General features: G+C 43.5%; 1 protein-coding gene across 5 annotated transcripts in view; it reads right to left on the bottom strand.

Annotated features, from left to right (window-relative positions):
* The window catches only part of LRRC56 (leucine rich repeat containing 56), a 134,101-nt gene that overhangs the window by 9,556 nt on the left and 108,110 nt on the right, over nt 1–16,435 (bottom strand). For all 5 annotated transcript variants that reach the window (XM_074954737.1, XM_074954738.1, XM_074954736.1 and 2 more), the window contains 4 exons: nt 12,688–12,784; nt 12,080–12,277; nt 2,978–3,155; nt 771–986 (listed from right to left, as the gene is read on the bottom strand). In XM_074954737.1, coding sequence (XP_074810838.1) covers nt 771–986; nt 2,978–3,155; nt 12,080–12,277; nt 12,688–12,784 — 689 coding nt within the window. The remainder of the gene's footprint in view (nt 1–770; nt 987–2,977; nt 3,156–12,079; nt 12,278–12,687; nt 12,785–16,435) is intronic.

Below are 16,435 nucleotides of genomic sequence, written 5' to 3'. Positions count from 1 at the left end.
GTATTCTCAGGAGGGAAGAGCCAGCCACCAGGTTGCTGAGTACTGCGCTACAATTAGAACTCTGGGCTGGCCAGCAGGCCAGAAATTTTAAATCAGTGACAGGATCCCTCACACTGGGAGACGAAGCCCTGGAAACTGATGATACAGTCACTTACAGCAATGATCCCTACAGGAATATAAGTATTGAGCTGGGATACCATGTACTCTGACCTTATAACCCATTTGTGAAGGGGGCATGCAACACAACTTCTGAACTCCAGATGTTCTGTAGGGACAGTTTATCTTAGGACATTACTCCAGTGTTTTAACACAATTATATGTCCAAATAGTTCTGAATGTTTTCATATAAACTAGATCTAAGTGACCCCAGCAAATTTGGGGTCTACAGATAAGGGCTAATGAGAACAGGTTTGAATAAAAGTAGGGGGACAAACCCTACCTGAGAGCAGACTGCTTAACAAATAGCAGGCAGGGAGACATAGCCAGCCTTCCATTAGGGCACTTTGTAGCAATGTACAACTTATGAAGGGGGATTAAAGAGTAAAATGGGAGGGTGTCCCCAAAGGACTTTCACCTTCTGCCTCAGGAGAATATGAAAAAGCACCCCAACCTCACTGTGCGGGCTTCACACTTGGAAACCTATGGACAAGCCAATGTGCCGTCAGTACCGGTGGGTGCCCTTGAGAGCACATGTATAAAGCAGGAAGAACTTTGAGAGGGGGTCGAAAGAGGGGTGGGTGGGGGAAGAACAGACAAAGAAAATTCATCACCATGTGTCAAGTCACTTGCATCATCTTCTAGGAATATCTCATCAGAGACAGTGGATTCTGGAAGGGTGCTACCACTGGATAGCAAATGGACATTGCTAGATATCCCTGCACTAGCAGGTCTCTGTGCAGTCCATGGTCTGGAAGCCGACATGAAGTGAGCTGCAGTAGGTCTCAGACCGGAGCCAGGTCTTCTTCTTGTTGCCTCTGGATGAGTATCTGAGAGATTTCAGTAGGATATAACTAAGAATGCAACATTAAAAATATCCTATCATTTGCACAGTCATGATAAAGCAATGGCAACATGCTTGGTGCTAGAGAGAACAGAAGAAAATGCAGTTCCTGCTTCAAGAAACTTAAATGGAAACACTACACCCAGCACAGCCACACAGTGTCTGCCATTTCCTCATGTTGGGACACTTATCTGGCCACCCTCCAGCATGAACACCTGCACTTTTCACACAGTTTCTAAACCACTTAAATATTAAGCAATAGGCTGGCAAAGGAAGAACAGTCCAGCAGTATTGGGTGCTCAACACTTTTAATAATCAGGCCATTTATTTAGGAGCTTAATTTTAGGCACCTATTTATTAAAAATATCTTGGCCTTTGTTATTAATGCAAAACTGTAAAACATATAGCATGTGCAAAGCAGCTAAGTTAACATTGCTAAAGAAGAGAAAATGTTTGGAATTTCCTAACCTTTGTGCTTAATGTCAAAGGCAAAAATATAAACATGAATAGAATATAAAGTAATATGAATGCCCTATTCTGTGTTCCATTCTATGCTCTTTCTGCTTCCCAACTTTACTATTTTTCTGTAATTCAACCTTATGTAGCCAACGGAGGGATCACCAAAGGATAGATTTTTACAGACTTTTCCTACGATACCTATTACTACAACTAATGATTTGGACCCACTGGGATTAAAACAAATGACAACTATGTGCACTTATTCCAAAATAAACTATATTTTTAATGGCGCACAGTTGGCAAGCATACCACAATAGTGGGGGTCAGGAAGCCAACTGTATTGCCCACACTAATGGGAAGCAATAGAAGCAGTGATAGGAAATACTTCGTAATATTTAACTGACCATGGTAAAGCACATGTCATGCAGTATATAAAAGCATAACACATGAACCAGGGGTGACCAAGGAAATTAACAGGCAGCAGGTTTAAAACAAAGATAAGGAAGTACTTCTTCACACAACACACAGTCAACCTGCGGAACTCATTGCCTGGGGATGTTATGAAGGCCAAAACTATAATTAGGTTAAAAAACGAATTAGATAAAGTTCATGGAAGATAGGTCCACCAATGGCTGTTGGCCAAGATGACCAGGGTGTCCCTAAACCTCTGACTGCCAGAAGCTGGGACTGGATGACAGAAGATGGATCACTCCATAGTTGCCTTTTCTATTCATTCCCTCTGATGCATCTGGCACTCGCCATTGTCAGAAGACAGGATACTGGGATAGATGGACCATTGGTCTGATGCAGTATGGTCATTCTTATGAACCAGTTTTGCCAAATAATGTACTGTTTTGTAGTTACATGGGTCACTATTTATGAGCCATCACACCGTTTACCACATTCATTTCCAAGATTTCACTTGAATTGCTCAGTTCAAAGCATACATACAAGAAGAATACTAAGGGCTAGAACCTCAGCTGCAGATGAGACATGCTGGGTGGTTTAAGCCACTTTTACATTTCTCTGATCCTGGGGCTAGCATCAGGGCTGCTCTAAATTACTCTAAATTACATTGTTTCATAGCCACATTTGGACAATCACTGGAGAGCAGAAGCATTCTAGCCATTCTCCATTTCTCCTAGCCATTCACCAGACTCAATGGCATAGCAGCCAATATGGCATCCTTAGAGTACCGGAGGATTCCCCAGTGCAGGAGGGAAGAATCCTCCACTGGCTGGTTAAGAGTAGCACAAAGCAGCCTCAAAGGGGTGGAGGTTCTGGCCATAAGTTTGAAATTGCAATTACATTTCAAAGAATGACCATGAAAATGGCACGGGGAAGTTCCATCTTTATTGTCCCACAGTGAATTCCATAGCCAATCTGCTCAGTTTCCAAGAGAAGAGATTGAGTTTCCTTCCTCCCAGCCCTGAAAGCTCAGCTTGGGATCTTAGAGTCCAGCTGCACTCTTTCTTTCTTACACATCAGCACCAATAAATGGTGAGAAATTTGACATACCAAACTGAGAAATGTCTTTGGCTAAACTGCCCTCTTTAATGGACTCCTTGACAATTAGCCAGTCCTTGTTCATCTTCCTAGAGGGAGGGATGGTGATTTGATTTGCTAGTATTTCATCCAAATACTTTAAGTGAGGGATGTGTTTTTTCACTTCAGCTCTGTAGTTATAATCTGGCACCTGAAAGAATTGAGAATGTGGTCATTTTAACAGATTGTTCAAGAGAAACTGGACTACTACGAGCAATGCGGAGCTGTTCACTTTGTATGAATGCTGGATAGTTTGAAGAATGCTTTGAAGGGGCAAACCAACCCACCTCAAAGAATAACCAGAAATGTAACCATACTTTTCAAATCTCACTATGCTTCTCTCTGATGGAACTGCTGCTCAAGCTGCTGATGTATTGACAACACAAGCTGCACAAAATAAAAGGTGAATTTGCAATGTATTTAGTCAATTACCTCAGCACCTATTACCATAGCATCTGGGTGCTGTACAAAACTGCAAACAATACACTGCTCTCCATGGGAAGATTGGACACACTCAACCCATAGGGCCCCCCCCTGCTACTTTTGGACGTCTCTGGTTGCAGCATCAACTTCAGGCCATTGTGTGACTAAAAAGATATGCCTGGGCCGGAAGGCTGCCAAACCCAGTGTCTGATGGACCAATAAGGATTGGGACATTCAGCAGAACTGTAAGCCAGGTGCATATGCAGCCCGGGGAGGCACTGTGAGTGCTTCTGTATATGAGAGGAGATGACTCAATTTAAACCTAAGCCCTTTTTCTGCAAGAGGACGCATGCCAAGGACAGATGCACAAAGGCTAAAATGAACTGTATCGAGGTTTCTTTTCTGAGACTTTGGAATGGCCCCTCCCATGCGCACATGCTGGTTATGACACATGTTGAGGGGCGCAGCTTCTTCTGGAGTAATACATTAGCATTTTGGATTATATCTGAAATGGTCCATGTGCACATCGCAATGATGGAGGAATTATGAATCGTAGGAGAGAGGAGTTTAGGGTTACATACGGTGGTTATTTCACTATTGTTCTGAATCTCCTGGTGAATATTGGGTATTTCTAATAGATTAGGACACCACAAAGACATCTGTACATGGCATCTCAGCTTTGGGAAAATGTACTGAGGTGTACAGGTGGGTTGGAACATGCGTTTTGCAACACTGGTTAAAAAAAATTAGGTTCAAGAAGGCAGCAGACAATGTTTGACTGTCTCAAATACACTAGCAGTTTAAAGAGAGCACAAAGCAAGATTGTCCTGGTGATGGAGTGTGAGGGGATGGCTCACCTGAATGTTAACATCGACCTATAAGTGAGGCTGTGAGTTTGTCATGGAGATCACGGAAGTCATGGATTCCGTGACTTTACATGACCTCTGTGACTTCTGCAGCAGCCGGTGCGCCTGGCCTGAGGGCAGCTCAGACAGCCCCTGCGCCAGTCGCACCGGCTGCTGCTGGGGCAGTCTCGGGCCATGGGGAGCTGCGGTGGAGGCAGCGCACAGAGCTGCCTGGCCACACCTCCGACTAGCAGCTGATCGAGGAGGATGTCACTGCTTCCAGGGAGCCCCCCGGTAAGCGCCGCCCAGAGCCCATCTCACCCTGTCCTGTGCCACCAACCCCCTGCACCCTCCCACACCCAAACTCTGCCGCTGCTGCAGGGTGTGTGTGTGTGCGTGGCACGGAGCCAGGTAGGGAGCCTGCCGACCCCACCAACCCCTCCCCAGCACCAGCAGGGGTCGCAGCCTGCGTGCCGCCGCCCACTCTCCCTCCCCAGCTCCTGGGGCACCCCCAGGCAGCCCCCTCAAGTTTTAGTCAGGGGTATATAGTAAAAGTCATGGACAGGTCACAGGCCGTGAATTTTTGTTTAGTGCCCGTGACCTGTCCATGACTTTTACTAAAAATACCCATGACTAAAACGTAGCCTTACCTGTAAGTCACTCATTTGGTCCTGATAGAGTTTGTGTCTTTCACAATGTTACATGTTATACCACCAATTCCCAGTCAGCCAAGTCCTTGCCCACCAGTAATGTTGTCACACAAAGAAATCTTTCTGTAGCAGCAGTATGTATAACAACTGTCCATTCCCTTCCCACAAAACACCACACCGACCGGCAGAGGGCACTTGTCAAATAAAGCATATATTTGCTGGCTGCTGCTAAGAAGAGGCAGACACTGACCTGACTAACTGACTCTTTAATCTTAATTTAGGAACAGCCTTAACCAATCATCATCCCTTCACGTAGCACATGAACTTTGTACAGGGAGCTGGCTATAGGTTTACAATTTATAGTGCTGTCCTGTTTGAGAGATGATGCATCATATTACACTCACACGGCAATACTGCGAACAGCAGCTGTAATAGGGGCTACAGTATGTATCATCAGGTTGTTGCTTTTGGTTTAGATGACAGAGGAAGATGAGGTCATCTGAAAATCAAATTACACAAAGCAAACAGGGAGCCTGAAGAAAGAGCAGTAAATCTAGTTAATCATTTTGTAAATAAAAAAAATACACATACTCTTACCGAGGTTGTACTATGGGGTACAGCATGCATGCAGCTTGAAAGGTTAGACTTGCCCAACCAGGGAACATAAATGTAAGTCCACCTCTATTTTTTCTATTTCCCAGCTGAATTTTCTATATCTCAGTCAGTTGGCAAAAGCATTAATAGGAACAAAGCAACTGACAGAGCCCAGGGTGAAATTCTCAGGAACGGAGGTTAGAATGGGTTTTGTGATGGCCTCAGAGCTGTGGAACTCCCCACTGAGGGGTTAGAGTGAATTTGTGAGTTGCCTCTTTTAGAGCATGGTGGAAGACATGTCTCTCTGAGGAGGCCTCCCATCAGTAGAGGCAACAAATGGCTGATTAATCTGTCTTCTAGAATGACCCAAAGAAGTAAAATCCAACCAAGCGAGAGGCAGAGAAGATGGTCCGTATGTGGACAGCAATGAATCTTCTTACATTCTTATATTTTTCTTTAAATCTAGCTATCCCAGTAACTGATGCACTTGTTATGCAATGACTGACAGAAAGACATGCATGCAATAGGATCTCTGGATTGTAAAGTCTTAGCTAGCAATTACGTAAGAGATCCCATTTTGCAAAACTTGTTTGAGAATGTGTCTTGTGTGCTACATACTCTGTCTGCGTACTCTACTTCCAAAAACACATTGCACTTCAGCATATTATAATACTAATCAGTTCCTGGTTTCATCACCTAAACAGGTCAAGAGCAGTCATGGCATGACCCTATCACAAGTGGTTTTTAAGGACTGAAGACACCAAGTGATAATTATGTCTTCTGAATATGTTACTACATTTGGCAATGGGTGATATGAACTCCTTATAGCTCTAGTACCTATTGTGTAGGTTCTGATAGTACTACAACTATGGAGTGACAGAAACTGCACTGTCTTATCTCTATGGGAATAAAAACAAGCAAGAAGACATGATCTTTCCACTAGAAGCAGGCACGGATTTCTTTTTGTAGAGACTTTTGATTCTAATCACGTCTCCAGCAAGGAATGAAATGTCAATAACAAACATTTCAATTATAAATAGTTACAGTATCTGCCTCTGAAGTACACCTCTGAAAGTACAAAGAAGGAAAACAAATGTAGAGCAATTTGTTAAGGCACAGCCTACTGGATCTCTGAAAAGAAAAAACATGACAATTAAAACACTACACTGTGCTGGTGCCTTCAGTGACAGATGTGATCAAGCCAATAATTAAACGTAAGAAAGTGATACAAATCTTCACGATTATTATATGCATGGGTTGAAATACCAACACTTGCACTACATGACTGAGCTTTTAGGGATGCTCTCTAAGCTTTCAAGCTTAAATTCTTACACAAATTAATTCTGTGGACGTGAATGGTTTAGAGTAAACGGGGAAGTTATATGGCACGTGATACAGAGGAACAGGGCAGGCCTTAGTGAAAATGGTGCCCTGGGCGAACTTGTATTTTGGCGCTCTCCCTCCCCTCATCACCCCTGGCTCCTAAGGGTTCCCTGGGCTTCCCCCCACAATGACCTCCAGGCCATTAGCTATACTTCATATGGAATGTCCACAGGAAAATCCATTCAATGTAGATGGGCATCTCCCATGGTCCATTGTGAGTTACGTGTCCCCTGATGAGCCATTTACTTTGACTAGTTTCAGAGTGGTAGCTGTGTTAGTCTGTATCAGCAGAAAGAACGAGGAGTACTTGTGGCACCTTAGAGACTAACCAATTTATTTGCACATAAGCTTTCATGCTCAAATAAATTTGTTAGTCTCTAAAGTGCCACAAGTACTCCTCGTTCTTCTTACTTTGACTAGTCCCTTCAAGATGTGCTGGCTAACTACCTTGTCGGCATTACCCCAGAAGCAAACATTGAAATACAGGTATAGAGACAATACTCATAATTTCAAATACAAAAATGATACATGCATACAAATAGCATAAACGTATCCAGCAAATCATAACCTTTTCATAGACATCTTAATGCCACATCTTGTACAAGATTTGTTCCAAATATATAACAGTGGTTGCAAGAATGATCTACATGGTCATGTTTTACTCAGATAACATCACAATGAGTAACTGCTACAACTAGCAAATTCCTAGGCCACTGTCAGCATAAGCGCAGAAGTAAGGGTGGCAAGGTATGTGGTGTATTGCCACATTTACTTCTGTGCTGCTGCGGTGGCTTGTAGTGCCTAGCGCTTGGCCTGCAGCTCACAGCAGGCTTCGCGCTGTCACATGGGGGCTGCATCTTGCCAGAGCCCCCGGGCCTCCTGCAGCCCCTAGCCACTCCTTGCTCATCATGAGCTTTTGACAGGAAGTACCAAGCAGTAATAACAACAACAGTAATACAAGTGTGTATGTGTGTGAGACAGCCAGTGTGTGAAAGAGAGAGAGCCAGTGTGTGTGTGTGTGTGTGACTATGTGTTGGGGGATTGTGTGCCAGAGTGTGTGTTGGGGAGTGTGAGACTCTGTGTGTGTATGACATCTGTGTTGGGGGACTGTAAGAGCCAGTCTGTGTGTGAGAGAGACCGTGTGTGTGTGACTGTGTGTTGGGGGATTATGTGAGAGATAGTGTGTGTGTTGGGGAGTGAGAGTCTGTGTGTGTGTGTTAGGGAAATTTGAGAGACACTCAGCGCACTGTCACTTAAAAAGTCTCCCCTCCCCTCTCTCACATGGAAGTTTTGCTCCTCCTGGCCCCAGCCCGGCCAGCCCCCACCAGACCCCAAGCAGCACAGGGCCAAAGGCTAGGAGGGACTCGGCTCAGCTCCGGGCAGCGAGCGGTGGGCCGCGCTGCCAGTGACTGGCCCCGTCCGTGCCACTCTGGGCTCCCCGGGGCTGGGGCAGAGCCGGCCAGCTGAGGAGCGAGGGAGGGAGGGGCTAGGGGGTCAGGGAGAAGCCCGCTGGCCCAGCGCGGGGAAGGGGCTGGAGAAGAGAGGAGTCCAGCCACAGCCAGCCAGGAGAGGCCCAAGCCCCTTGTGGTGCCCCCTGGTTATGGCGCCCTGGGTGCGGCACTGTTTGCCCGGCCCTAAGGCAGGCCCTGCAGAGGAATCATAGTGCCATCCCTTTGTTTTCTGTCTTCCTCATGCATTACCGGTCCTCTGTAACATCAATGTGGAATGCTCCAATTCCTAGAAAATACACTATCTCCCAAAACATCTTGATTACATACACTGTATCTTGGTTTTAGCCTACCACTAATAACTCGGGAGACTAGTGCTGCAATTAACATTCAACCTAATTTGTTTGTCTCATGTTTATCTCTTGAGAATTGAAGACCTGCAATTACAGCAATCTGAAGAAAATGATAGTGGATCATTTGTTTTAACCCAGAATAACTATTCTCCATGTACACAGAAAGTTTTCAAAGAATATACATTTATTCAATTTATCAGATAAATGTTCTAGAACAGTGATTCCCAAATTGTCATCCACAAACCACCAGTGGTCTCCAGAGCGCTTGCTGATGCGCCTGAGAACTGGTTGATTGAATTATGCTGACTCCGCTGATTGTTTCAAGATGCTACAGTGCGAGGATTTAAAGTTTCCAGATTTAAAGAGTCCAGTTTTAGAGCTATTACCTGTTCCAAGGGTAGTCCCCATTTTAAGTAAAGGGCATATTGCTGGAATCAACATCTCTAAAACTGGAATTAACTTGTTAAATGCATGCACTGTACATCACATTCAGCACTTTTCTAATATCATTTTTGCATGTATACAATTCCTGTAGTTGCCACTCGGATGTTATGCAATCCAAACACGAAGGGAGGAGAGATGGTTATTTTGACTGCAAAGAGGATGAGCATGTCCACAAGACAATCTCTCTATTCAGACCCTGATCTATGCTATGAAAAAGTTTGATAACTTCTTTTTGAAAGAGTCCCTCACTTTAACATGCCACTTTAAAGTTTTATTTTGGTGGTCTCCTTTCCTCTTGAAATTCCTTGAAGTCACAAAACAGATTATAAGAATGATCCAGAATCACTGTATTAACACATTAATTTGGTAGATATCCAGATTCAAAATCCTGAATCATATCAGGTTTTTAGTTTTTGCTGGTATATTTCAACATGAGTATTGGGATTTTATGCGGTTTAAGAGACAGGAGAAGGATCTAATATGGATGGACAGATAATCACATGTGTGTGTTGCTAACTCTGGGTGCTTTGCCTTGCTCTTCTGCATTGGTGAGAATATGCTTTTTACCACTGTTGCCAACTTTCACGCGGTAAATAAGCACTTGACTTTCACAATAAGCCAAAAATCAAGCTAATCCCATTTCAAAACAAGGCCAAAACAAGCCAATCCCTAAGAACCCCAACACTCTATGTGACTAGATCCCCCTGGCGTGCAGTCTGGGACTGTGGTGGGCCCGCTGTGCACCCCTGACTCTCTCCCCCCTTTGCCCCTGTTTGCCCCCCCACCTCTGCTTGCCGGAGCCGTTAAAAAAAAAAGAAGCAACAAGCTAAAACAAGCAACAAGCCAAAAGTTAGCCAACAAGCAACTCACAAGCCAATTAAGCCAAAAACAAACCCAATTTCTGTGTTTTTTTCAACGCGTTTGGTATGTCAGCTTTTTACTACTACACCCATATGAAAGTAATAATGAGAGAAAACAACCATGCAGTCTCAAACTTAAAATGGTTGTTTTGGGTTTCTCCCAAAAGCTATGAAAAGAGGGAGGTGAGGAAGGGAAGAAATGGACAGATTAATGCTGTTACACTGTATTGCTGACACCCTTCTGAAATCCCAGCACAAGAGGCTGCCGTTTCTACACACCGCAGCAGGGTTATCTGACACAGCCACATGATCTCTCATGTTTGAGAAGTTTAGTCCCCAAAGAGCAGAGATAATGTAACTGGTTTCCAGAGGCCTCTTGGGCACTGCAAGGATCGATAAGAAATGCTGAGGGTAACTGGCCCTTAATGTGAGGATACAGACCACTTGGGTGGGGCCATATTAAGCGATTAAAAAAAATATTATTCAACTAACTAGGGCAAAATGCAAACTGGTGTCTTGGCTGAAAGACTTTGACCTCATTTCCAATAAAAACTGGGAACCAATGGAGACAAATAACCCATTGGTATCAGAAAGGCTGCAAGAGCTGACACCTTTCAGAGCAGCTGAGAACTTGCAGGTCAATCTGTTTTACCTGCAAGGCCCAGCTGATACCAGTGGGATCATTTGTCTCCATTGGCTCTACTTCACACCTTAGGGAGACATGCAGGATCTGTGCTCTGCAGTGCAAGCTGTGGGAATAGGTGCCCTATGCCTAGCGGTAAAGCAGAGGGACTATTTGAAAATTTCCCCCCTCATTCCATGCCACTAATTCTGGCTTGGCTTAAGTAAAGGGAGCTTCAACGTGGCCCGTTCAGCTGACTCTTTGTGTACCTTGCCCACATGTTCAGCCAGGCTTCCCTGTGGCCTGCTCATATCTCTCAGTGTGGATCTCGCCCACATGCCAACTGAAAGCTGGTTTAATTGTGGCCTGCCCAGCTCTCTCAGTGTGGGTCTGACCCATATGCCATCTGGGGGCCAGTTTCACTGCAGCCTGCTCATGCTTCTTGGTCTGGACCTTGCCCACACGCTGTCTAGGAGCTGGGTTCCTGTGGCCTGCTCAATTCTCTTGGTGCGGACCTCGCTCATACGCCGACTGTGACCTGGGTGCAGGCAGTCCGCTGTCCCTGCCATTTCTGAGTGGAGGAGAGGTGCTGTCCTTCAAACCCTCCTCAGAAAGCCACAAGAATTTTTTTTTTTTAGTTTAGCAGTTTTGAGAAGAAACACTCAAAGCCATAAAGAAACCTGAGAGATGGTTAATTAAAAATCTTTCAAAAATCCTCTGAAAGCTCTGCTCCAAGGGGTACCCTAGAGTCTGCTTGGAGGCAGAGAATTCTGGGAAGTTCTTCTGGAGGGCTGGTCCTAAGCCCAGGCTCAGTGCAAAGATCTCGGCTGCCCCACTGGCCATGGAAATGAGGAACGCCCACTGTGAAGATTGACATGGGGACTAAGAAAATATTATTTTCTTGCTAAAAGGTAATGGAGGTTTAAAAAAAAAAAACAAAAACTTAAAAGCCTGCTCCATGCTCCCTGGTGAGCAGTGAAAGGCGTTTGGGCTGGCTAGAAAGCAGGAAGAAATTAAACTCTAGCAACTCTTGGGCAGGTTCGCAGCAGATGGTAATAGATTTAATGTTGCACAAATATGTCCACTAGCATGTGGGAGAAGTGTTTATTCTTGTCAGAACAATTTGCTTGCTAGTTTATTTTACCCTACACCCACATGTATTAGGAGATGTGCTATGAAAGGGATTCCTACTAATATCAACACTCCCCTGAAGCCATTAGGGAAAAGGCCTTGTCAATTAATACTAATACTTCCTCTATTCTTCCTTCTGTTCATGTTTAAAGAAAAAAAAAAACTATAGAAAAAGAGGGATAGAATAGAAAAGAGAGAAAGAAAAGACCTACTGTAACACCACCACCACCACCACAACGGAAGTATTTCTGTGGATATCTGATTTACCAACTCAAGATAAATGTGCAAAATTTAACACAAGAAATTTGAACAAGGTTCTTACCTCTGAAGACTCTGGGTTTGGCTTCAGGCAAATAAGATTCCCCTCCACTGTGAGACTGTTCAGTTTGCTGCAGAGTCCCAGGTACTGAATCTGGTTGATGTCCTCAATATTGTTTCCTTCCAGGTCCAGAATCTCAAGATGATCCAGCAAGCTCACTTGGCTCAGGTCAGAAATATTGTTATAGGCTATATAGAGTTCCTCAACAGAAGTAAACGGAACATATAAACCACAGACTTGCCCAAATTACATTAAGCCACTTACAGACTTACTTCAAATCTTTAGGAAATTGCATACTACAAAGAGCTAGAAATATCAATTAGAATGCTCAGGTACTAGCTTGGGCAGAGTGTTTCCTATCATGGCTAATGCCATTTTAAGTGAATGAGACTATCATGGAAATAAGTAAGTGTGTTCAGGATCAGACCACAGTGTTGTAGTAAAAAATAATTGCTTTAGCATCGTCAAAGATTAATAAATACAAACTCAAGGTGCCCAATCAAAATCCTTTAAGAACTTTAAAAAAAGTGACAGTACAATTACAGAAAGAGAAATATTAACTAAAGATATCGACCGTAGGAGCATATTTGAAACGACCCAGTTTTACCTACCTTCAAAGAGATGCAGGAAGAGATTCCATCTAAATCTGTGAGCCCACAACGAGCCATCCACAATACTTGGAGATGGGACAACGTGCTTCCAAGGTCCCTTGTAAGAGAAACAATTCAAGCACTGATTTAAATGGGAAAAGAAATTTAAGAGACATTTTGTTTCCCCCACATTGGAAAATCTGATTGTTTCCTCATAGCCTGTATCCTTAACAGGCAGGAAACATAGAGGAACAGTGCAACTCTCATAGATGAAGAAAGAGATTAAGACTGTATAGTGAACATTTTATTCTAATCTTTTCTCCCAAATACACTTTTGATCTCCAGTGACAACACGGCTCATGGAACAGTATCTGCTCCCAATTCAAGAAATCCATTTAAAATTCTGCCAAAAGTTTATACTTTGGTGATTTTTCCATAATTCAAAGCAAATTAGATAAATGCTACAAATTCTGTAAGAATTTATTTCTGTTGTTTTCACTACATATTATATAAGCATAATCCAAATAAATACATCTGATTTTAACCCCCTGCTCTTGCCTTTTATCAGTTTATGCGGCACCTTTCCTCTCCTTGCATTGGAAGTGATAAACAAATAATATTGCTTGGATCAGTAGAAAATGGTAATCCACCCCATTCCATCTGTCCACCTTGTAGGCCTAGCAACAGGTGAGTAAGGGATTGATTCTGCAAGGTTCTGAGCATTATGGCCCTAATCCAGAAAAGCACTAAAGCACATTTAACTTTGTGCATGAGTTGTCCCATTGACTTTGCACAGACATAAATAGCTACATAAAGTACAAAAATAGTGGCAAATCAAGCCCAAGGTCTTTAGCACCATCAATCTTCTATATCATTGAGCTACAAGTGCATATCATTCAAATGTAAATGAGATACAATGGCTTGACAAACCCAGAAGAGACCACTGTATCCAGCCCCAGACTTTCCCCACCATAGAAAAAACACTGCACCCTCTCAATATTAATGAAAAAAGTTTTCCCCACTTCCTAGTACATTGTATTTATTTTAGATTCTTCATAGAACAAAGCAAACAACAAAACCTAAGAACCACCACAGAGCACTCTCCAGTCCAAAGCCTGTGGCTTCCCTGATAGCAGAGAAAAGTGATTCCTTTATGTCTCTATTGTTTACTGTGTCACTGCTGCTGTTAAAGGCAGATCCTCATGTATATTGGCATAGATGCCTTGACTTCACTGGAGTGGTTTCAGTTGACACCAGCTGAGAATCTGGGCCACAGCAACAACGATAAAGTAAACAATAGACACAGAAGAATCACTCTTCTCCACTATCAGTCCTCTCTGTGGACTCACTGACCAATCTCTGCTGATGTCAGCAGGTTATACAATTCCTTAACTGGCAGGATCATAAAGCTAACCTGATGAACAAACTCACTTGCTTAAATCCTGCTGGTACTGGATAAGACCCTGCAGAAGAAGCAGAATTGTTAGGTTTCTTTCCAGGAGCCAGCTTAGGTCTGTTCATCCAGAAGGGTTTGCCCCTGAACCCAAAGGGTCACAATGTGCCATCACAACCATCCAGCATTTGTAAACAGCCTCTCCAGTGAATATTTCCACTCTACATACTTTTGAATAAAACAAACTGATTTCAAGGCATCCTTGAGGCAAGAATGCACCAGCTGCAATATTTACTGAAATTTATAATCATAAAAGCAAAGGGTGGAGGGGAGAAACAAAGTAAAAATGAAGCAGCTGCCACCAAGCATGGCAATGCTTACTGCCTGAGCAACACACCAATAAACTCAGACCTATTAGTTATGACTAACATGAAGAAAATGCATTGCTCATTTCATGACCCATTTACACGCTGATCAGCCTTTGAGAAATGTGGGCTGTGTTATTTTGGTGTGAAAATCTCCTTTTCCCTATATCATCAGACCCAGGTAAATGTAAAATGGTTACCCAGAATATTCACATTTTCACACTATTAAAGTGGAAAGCAAATTATTTCTGTTAAATTCTCCGTATGTTGCAGTGAAAGACAAGACTGAAAACAATCATAACTTCATATTTTACCAAATTTTAACCAAAAAAAAAAATATTTGTTTGTGTCTCGTACTTTCTCTTTTAATGTGTATCTTTCAAACCATAATTTTTGGTATTATGTTTGCCTCCTAAGAGTTCCTCCGAATGCTGAGTCAAAACAATATATTAATTTACGTGCATTTTTTACACATGACTGTTTTAGAGCGACTGCCACCACTTCATAGTTACAGCCATGATCCTGCAGTGAACTCTACACAGCAGACCCCGGCACCCTCACAAAGCTCCAGTGACTCCAGCAGTGTTATCCGTGTTAATAATAATTTTGCCTGTAGTGTGTACAAGGACAAGTCATGTTTTAAAAGCGTGTTAGCTGGTCAAGTTTAATCTCAGTCCCTTCCGAAGAGTTAATTATGACCCGCTCTCACATTTGTAAACATGAATTGCCCCTGTTTACAAAGGTGAGATGCTACATTGTGTTAATTAAAATGTGTTAGTTAATCCATGAGTTCTCAGACTTTTTCTTGCTGAGGCCCCCCTCAACATGCTATAAAAACACCAGGGCCTGGGTGCAGGAGCGCAGGATTCCGGGCCGGGGGGGATTGGGGGAAGATCCTTGGGCACAGGCACAGTTTTACTTCTATTTTGGGGGCGCAAGGGCTGGCGGGGCTCGAGCCAGCTCCGCACAGCAGGGTTCAGGGAGGGAGCGCCAGCTCTACCCCCTGACTCGCTCAGCAGGCCACCCAGCCTGTCTGGGCTGTGGGGGGACACAACCCAAAAATATAACTCAAAGTGGGGGACTCGGTTCAAAAAGTTTGAAAACCTCTCAAGGTGCAGGGAGGGGGTAGCTAGGGGCTGTGTATTTCCTAGTTTGGACACAGCCTTAAGGGGGCACTGTAAAATAAAAATTACTTTTTAAAGTTCTTACCTATGAGCAAACTTACTTGTCAAAGTTCATGCTACATCATAAAAATACATATATCAGTTCTGCTTCTGTTTATAGTTTTTGGAACTGATTCTGATCCAGCTAGCCCTTGATGCGAGCAACTCCTTTAAAACTAACGTAGTTAGAACTGGCATGACAAAGGAATCAGAGCCTGCGTCTCAGGCTCACATGCACATGTGGAATGCTGCAATGTTTGGACGTAAACACAAGCAAGACAATTTTTGTTACTGTTGCTGATTTACAAAAATGATTTCTTTGGCATTAAAAAACCCCGATTAAAACCTTTATCTTGGTTTTGCGTTTTATAAAGACGTATTTATACAATGCCGAAATATGGGGCTAAACTTGACTGAGAGTATCCAAAGCTGCAAAGCTGACCATTAACTCAAACCAAAGAATGCATAACAATAAAGTACGAGAAGCTTAGTTTTATTAGATGTACAACTTGATATCAGTGGTCCTGATTCTGTGCTCGGCTTTACGAAGGGAGCCGCAAAGCAAAGCTAACTGGGCCCTGGGAAATACAGAAGGGCAGCATTGGATTAAAGTAAGTGACCCAATGCCACTCCTTCCATGCAGCATCCAGTGTAGAGGGATGCCAGCAAATCTTCTAGACCAGGAGGGCGACTGGCCAGAGCACTTTGTTCTTTGTCTATCCTGGGCTTCAGAGAAGCTACTGCAAGTCGAGACAGCAATGGGGCTCCTCTAACTTACGCTGTGGGCTGTGCCAGCCACTGGAACAGCCCAGAATCCTGAGTGGTACAGCTCCAAATTTGTCCCAGGG

Source organism: Natator depressus, chromosome 6 (assembly GCF_965152275.1).
Source record: "Natator depressus isolate rNatDep1 chromosome 6, rNatDep2.hap1, whole genome shotgun sequence".
Taxonomy (NCBI): Eukaryota; Metazoa; Chordata; order Testudines; family Cheloniidae; genus Natator; species Natator depressus.
Note: the sequence above shows the minus strand (reverse complement) of the source record. Positions and strands in the feature narration are given on the sequence as shown.